Raw genomic sequence first — 7,493 nt, 5'->3', positions numbered from 1 at the left:
TGTAATATTGTTAAATTCTACAATAGTTTTGGGACAGACCGATGTCTGGTCTTTGAGCCCTTAGACATCAGCCTCAAGGGACACCTTGCAGAAACCAAGGTTGTCATGCAGCTGCAAGACATCCGGACTGTCATCGAACAGGTACGCCATCAACTTGACAACTCACTAAAAAATCCCACTGTGGTCAATCCTCCATTGCAGTTAAGCTTTTTACTGATTGGTAAGCACTTTGTAATTTTGGGCTTACAATTCTATATTTTAAAACATTTATAAATACAAGTCTCACATGTCACTGTTTATTATTTGCAGATGGCTGAAGCACTTGATGCACTTAAGAAGATCGGTGTGATCCACAGTGATGTTAACACAAATAACATTATGCTGATGGATCGTGTCAGACCATTCAGAGTAAAGCTAATTGACTTTGGCATGGCTATTTCCACATGTAGCGCAGAGCAGAGCCACATTGATCATGGTTATTCCAATAGGTGAGGTCTTAAGAAGCACTGATCTTTATTGTACAGTACTGTAGTGTTTGCATTTTCCTTGTTCTACCACAACATAATAAGCTCTGTATGTGCATGTGTATGTTACCTATTCATATGAGCTGTCGGGAGATTATCTGCTGTGTTAACTTTGCACTAATGTTATCATTATATTATGTGCTACATTGTGCTTCAGTAATTAAAATACGTTGGTTATTTTTATTCCACATTCAGGGCTCCTGAAATTATATTGAGACTACCATTTACTGAAGCCATTGACATGTGGTCATTGGGCTGTGTGATGGGAAAAATGGTTGTGGGCTCAATACTGTTCCCAGGAAGAAATAACTATGAGATGGTAAGTAATTTATTATAACTGGATCCTTATGTTGCTTTTCATTGTATCACCAACAGATTAAGCAGTGCTAAAATCTTACGGAAGGAGCCATCATCAGTTTGAATCTTTATAAACCGGCTTTTAAGTTTTTCATTTTGACTGTACCAGAGAGTTTCAAAAAGAAGTTGAATATCTTGATGTGATGCTGTGTTTTGTCTCCAGCTACAGTACATTGTTGACCTCCTTGGTCTGCCACCAGCCCATGTTATCAATGTAGGAAGTGAATCAAGAGACTACTTCACAGAGACAGATTCTCAACACTGGGAGCTCATAGTAAAATACCCCTTATTTGCCATTTAAAATATTTTATCCATAACATATGAATATAATAGCTTCAAACATTTTCCTTCAGTTTATCAGTTGATTTTGTTGAGAAATACATGCATTTTAAGTACTTCACCTTTTTTTAGGAGTATTGGGGTTTGAGAAAATCTGACAACAGGCGCTACACATTCCGCTCACTGGATGAAGTGATAACGGTAGGTCTTTAATAGTCAACAGCTGCTTAAAAGTGACCTCATTGATTGTCCTTTTATAACTTCTGAAGATGGTTCAAGAATGAGGTGAGGTGATTTTTTAATTGTTTCCTAAACTAGATAAATAAATCAGAGGCCGATGAAATGAAGGAGTGCATCAACCTGTTGAAGGCAATGCTTCAGTGGGATGCCAGAGAGCGAATTATCCCCAGTGAAGTCCTCGCCCATCCATTAATTACCAGGAGCTACCTCAACAAGAGCTCTTCCCTAAACAATTGGTTAGTATGGGTGTGTGTGTGTGTGTGTGTTTGTTTGTGTGTGTGTGTGTGTGTGTGTGTGTGTGTGTGTGTGTGTGTGTGTGTGTGTGTTATGCATACACACAGAATTTGTTTGATGGTCTTAAACAGTCTAAGTTTTTCTTGTAGCGATGAAACTCAGTCTACATCAACTGAATCCAGCCCGAGTCACACAGGAGAGCCTAGTATGAACCAAGCAGCTGAACCTAGAATCTGCCATTCTACAGCACTGCTCTGAGGCCTCAATATGGCTCAGCCTGCCCCTCTCGCAAACATAATTTCACCAGTGGAGGCAGAATTCTGTTTGCAAGACGGCATCATTATGGTTGACAAACTTCCTGGAGTCTCTGCTGGTTTCCTGGTAATCTCACTATAAAGTAGCAAAGGTCATAAATGAACTGTGTCATGGGCCGTAATCTATTTATCTATAATTTAATATGAAGGTGCCAGTGTTATCAAACCTATGAAACGCTTTATGTGGTTTACCAATTATGGATGCTTTTCAAAACATCAGTGACTCCACTAAGTTAAGTAGGGCTGGAGAAGCTGAAAGAGGAAATGGAAGAGCAAAGAGGTGAGGAGAGGAGCAGAGAGGGAACACCTGGTTTCTTTTCCCAACTTTGACTAAGTCAACACACAGTGTTGGATCAGCCATCTGTTGACAGCTCAAGTCACCATAGTGGAGGCTGAGGTTACAAGGGTGAGAGGAGGAAGAAGGCCTGGTATAGGAAGTCAGTGGCTAAAGTGTATATGTGTGAATGTGTTTAGGTACAGTATGTATCTTATAACTGTGTATGTGTATGTTGTATGAGGTGGAGTAGATAGCTGTCTGTTTAATATTAAACAGATGCGTGTCACTCCATCCCAACTGGTTCCATCACTGAGAAAATTATAGTCTACATTACTGAGATTATGATATAAGCACAGAAGATGGTGGGGATACCAATGAAAAGTGGGGGTTCAGGTCAGCAAGTTAAACATTTACAGAAATTTGGGCAAATTGGGAAATGAGTTTGCGCCATGCAGCCTTCAAAAACAACACACCAGAACAATAACCTTCCTGAACAGCTGAGGGCACCACAGGCTATTGAGACTTTTTAAAAAAGGACTTAAAACATTTCTCTGTAATAGAACTTTTGTCTTTTAATTATTATTATGATGGGTTTTTTTGCTTTTTATCTGTCTAGTAGCACTTTGAGTTGTGTTTTTCATATGTAAAGTACTTTATTATGATTATGATTATGATTATGATTATGATTATGATTACGATTACGATTATTATTATTATTATTATTATTATTATTATTATTATTATTATTATTATTATTATTATTACGTTTCAAAATTTGCTTGTCAACATGTTGGCTGGATGTTGACACATCTGAAAACATTCTGAGACATCAGCAACTCACTAAACTGTTTACTGTTGGGATTGAAGAGCAAACATTGCACTGTGTGCAGGCTTGTGTGTGTGAGGGTGTGCCTGTGTTGAAATGTGTGTCTATGTGCTACTGCATGTATGCGCAATGTGTGTGACAGGAGGAGAATCTGTTAGACATTATCAACACTCAACTGTGCCCACAATCAGGAGGCACTTAGCCGTTCAAGACAATCACCTAAGGGTTCATGAGGTCACCACATCAACCATGCAGCAGTGAACAAAAGAAGAGCATGTTTGAGGTTAACAGAGGAGCCGGTAGCACTGAAAACAACACTTACACAGATTCCTGGTGAGTGGGAAAAGAAAATAGCTGCCTGGATTACACGGTCAAGCTGACAGGGTGTTTGCATTGCAGCCATCAAAGTACTTCATATTGTTTTAGCATCCCTGAGTGCTAGCTTTTTGCCTGCCATTTTATTTACACCATAGTAGACAGTGGTAGGGTAAAAGAATTTATTGTGTTCTATATTAAATCATAAAATACCATCTCATAAACAAAATAGCAATCCAAGGCATTTTCCATTGCTCCAGTCTGCAGCTTCAGTTGTTTACTGATCAAAAACAGATTTGCGCTGCACAGCAAAAAACTGCCCATACAATGGCCTATGAGCCAAAGTGGTTGTATTTCTGTGTGAATAGTGGCCTTGTCTAGGCAATGAAATCAGCCAATGTGACCTCTCTGGAGCAATGAATTTGTTTCATTTATGGTTTTTTAATTGAAACAAACATTTCAGGCTTTTGTAAACACCAGTTTAAACAGCCTGTATCCTAGAAATTACTTACAGTATTTACTGCTTATTTGTTTTGCCATTGATTTTTTGAGGGGAAACATAATTGCTATGTGGAAAAATGTTTCTCTGTTTTTTTTTCTAAGTGAACAAACTGCTATGTTTGTAGTGCATGGTAGTCATAGGAAGATGGTCAGGGTAAATAATGGGCGTACAAGACACAGGAGTTTGTCACTGGAGACTGTGATGTGCATCATGATTCCTGCATGTGGTTGGATTTAAGCAACAAAAGCACTTTGGTTAAAGTTAGGAAAAGATCATGGTTTTTGTTACTGTAATATGAAAAACACGTTGTGTCTCATGAGTCACCGTGGACTATTTCAACTTTATACCAAGACCATAAACTTTCCCTAACCTTAACTGAGTGCTGTGAGTGCCTGAACATAACCATGAAAAACACTTCTATAGTTACTATGATCAGAACATTGTAAAGCAAGTTTGGATATAATAATAATAATAATAATAATGATACATTTTACTTGTAACACACTTTGCATTTGAAAAAAATCTCTACAAGCTACATGTTAAAAGCATTAATATAAAAGACAGATTAAAACAACTAACATAAAACATCATAAAATATGTGCTAATTAAAAAAAAAAAAAAAGTAGTAATAGTCTGTGGTACCCTCAGATGCTCAGAAAGTGCATTCCAGATGAGGGGCAGCAGAACAGAAGGCTCAGTAACCAATGTTGCTTAGCTTAGTTTTGGGGAGTAGGAGGCGATTAGAGTAGTTATTTCAGGTAAGTGTGTGTGTGTGCCATAGATGCACTGGTTAGTAAGGAGAGAGACCTTATATTCAATCCTGGTGGAGATGGGAAGCCAGTGAAGTGAATAGAGAATGGATGTGTATTCCGACTTTGGCACTCTCTTCAGGATCCTTGCAGCACTGTTCTGAACATACTAGGGCTATATAGCTAGCTAGGGATCCCAATGATAAGTGCATTGCAGTAATCCAGTCTGGAGGAGACAAAGGCATGGACCAGCTTTTCAGCATCAGATGAGGTGAGTGTGGGACGGAATGTATGGTGGTTATAGAGGACTGTATCTGGTGTGGGGTGACAACTAAAATTACTTCAGTTTGGGAGCTGTCCACACTTTTATCTCCTCCAAATGGATGGTGAGTATTGGTGGAGAAGATGATGACGATGGAGAAGTTGCAGAGAAGTGTGTGTCAGTTTTAAGGTAAAGTTGTGTCTCATCAGTGTAGCAATGAAATGAGATTCCATAGCGACTGATGACATGGCCAAGGGGGAGCATGTATAGTGTAAAAAGGATGGGGCCAAGGACTGACCCCTGGGGAACACAGCAGGTGACAGTGTGTGTCTGGGACCTTGTACTTCCAAAGGAAATGTACTTTGTTCTGTGGGTGAGGAAAGACTGAAACCAGTTAAGGGCAGTGTCAGTGAGTCCAGTGGTGTCATGTAACCAGTTGAGGAGAATATCATGATCAGCAGTGTCAAATGCAGCAGACCAATCAAGGAGAAATTATAGGATATTATAGGGAAAACAAATTAAATAGGTTGACAGTGAACGGTTTGCAGATGTGTCCAGGTCAGGATCAAAATTTTAAGGCTTGGTAAATTATGGTCATTAAAATGTTTCCTCATTTAGTTGTTAAAAAGCCTGATCCAGACAGAATCTGCAGTTGCAAATTAGTCATATAGAAACTTGTTAATATATTAAAAACTGACCAAAAATTTCAATCAAATGAATGAAAACAGCAGTTTGTGTTATCCTGGCAAACTGAAAGAGTGGCAGGTGGGTTTAAACCAGTATCGGCAAAGATCTACACTGCTGAGGTGAACACTCAACCCCCTCCAGCTCCAGTGCTGCATTACCCTGATGACGAGGTCTAACAAAATATCCCTGTAACCTCCCGTGTGAGCATGTAGGATTGAAACATGCTGGAAAAAAGAATAAGAGATATTATAGCTGAGCAGAGGGATACAAAGGAGCGTTTTAAGACTAAGTGTATTCAAGCATTTTTTTAAACCTTTCTCAAGAGTGGAGCAGTTAATTAAATCCACTAAAAATGGTAAATGGCCAAGAGCAGAGTACAGCAGATCTTTGCTTTTGCTGTATTTGTGAAATCTAAATCTCATTGTTGGTCTTTGAAGTGATATCATGGTCCATATATCAACACTGTCTTAGATCTCTCCTTCAGTTTATCACTGTCAGTGTCAGCTCTGTATCTTTACAGATGTTCAGTTTGATATATGTATTTTCACACACCTGTGTAAGCCGTAAAATCTTGAAGGAATATGTGTATAAAGCATTGCAATAATGCTTCTTATACTTCTATAAAAGCTAACTACATTGAAAGAGTGACTGAAATTAAATTATATTACATAACAAATTAAGTTGGAAGCCACATATTAATTATATTAAAGTTAAAATATCAAAACCAATTACAACACTACTGTATATGAAGCCAAATATCTTCAAAGTCAACCTTCATTTTAGATTCTATACTGTTTATTTATACTCCTATACAGTGTATAACTTACTCTGTGAGGAAATATATAAAAAAAACAATACATATAGCAAACACTGATCTCAATCATTCAAAAAAGAGAAAATAATTGAATTGAAAAGCAACATACAGGGAACCAAAATACTAATTTTTTATTAAATTAAAGCACAAAAATGTAAAGTTATGGTTGACTTCAAAACTGACAGAATCATATACAGAGTAAAGCATCAACATATCATTATAATAATATCATTGTTTCACAATGAGTATGGAACAACTACAGTGAAGAGCATAAAGAATGTGGAACAATAATCAAATTTAAGACTCTATAAACATATATTTTACATTATGTTTGATCCAGTTTGATTGATTTGTTCTTGTGTAGTTTGAATATTTGGTTGTTGTTTTGTTTAATTTTATTGAGCTTAGTTACATGGACACCAGTAGATGAGTTTTAGTAGAGTTTATTATTAAAGCAAATATATATGTTTGCTTATGATTTTGTTTGTTTTGTTTTATCGCTCCTTGCTCATATATTTTTTATTTAGTTTTTTCTTTTAACACGTTCAAAATAAAGTTACATATAAACACCCACACAATTACTAATATCTTATGCTTTGGCTTTGACATGCTTTTGCCTTTAATACATATCTGACACTCTCACACATGTAAACACACCATGTTATGACCAAATCATCTATGCATCATTAACTTTAAGTCCTTCCTAACGACAAACCCCGTAAAAAAAATCACCTCTGAGAAAACAAGTGTTAAAATAGATCTTTCCAAACACATTCAGAGCATTAGCCTCCAAGGAACAACCTTCCGCTAATTTACTGTTTTCCGTATGGCTCAGCCAAGCTGAACAGGTTGTTAAACCAAACGGTGGGACCTGTTGCCCAGGTGGAGGGCTTGACACATCCGTCCACAGCAGGCAGAGCCCAGACTGAGTTATGGAAGAAGAGGGAGCTTGGCGGGGCGCCAGGACTGACTTCTCTGTTTATTTACACTCCTGTTTCACTAGCTTTATAATTCATAAGTCGGTGCTAACGGCCTTCATGGGACCAAATATTTATATAAGTTAGACCTCTGGTCACTAGTGAGGAAACACACAAACACACATACACATGCACG

The 7,493-nt window shown here is 37.7% G+C and overlaps 1 protein-coding gene across 1 annotated transcript in view; it reads left to right on the top strand.

Annotated features, from left to right (window-relative positions):
• LOC133985754 (homeodomain-interacting protein kinase 3-like) overlaps nucleotides 1–7,493 on the top strand; it is a 40,910-nt gene that overhangs the window by 408 nt on the left and 33,009 nt on the right. Inside the window, exons 2-7 of the mRNA XM_062425455.1 lie at nucleotides 1–141; nucleotides 310–488; nucleotides 720–843; nucleotides 1,045–1,155; nucleotides 1,293–1,361; nucleotides 1,479–1,636. The exon at nucleotides 1–141 is cut by the window's left edge and continues 42 nt beyond it. Of these exons, the coding sequence (XP_062281439.1) occupies nucleotides 1–141; nucleotides 310–488; nucleotides 720–843; nucleotides 1,045–1,155; nucleotides 1,293–1,361; nucleotides 1,479–1,636 (782 nt within the window). The remainder of the gene's footprint in view (nucleotides 142–309; nucleotides 489–719; nucleotides 844–1,044; nucleotides 1,156–1,292; nucleotides 1,362–1,478; nucleotides 1,637–7,493) is intronic.

This window comes from Scomber scombrus, chromosome 2 (genome assembly GCF_963691925.1).
Source record: "Scomber scombrus chromosome 2, fScoSco1.1, whole genome shotgun sequence".
NCBI lineage: Eukaryota > Metazoa > Chordata > Actinopteri > Scombriformes > Scombridae > Scomber > Scomber scombrus.
The sequence above is the reverse complement of the archived record's forward strand: the minus strand, read 5'-3'. Positions and strand labels throughout refer to the sequence as shown.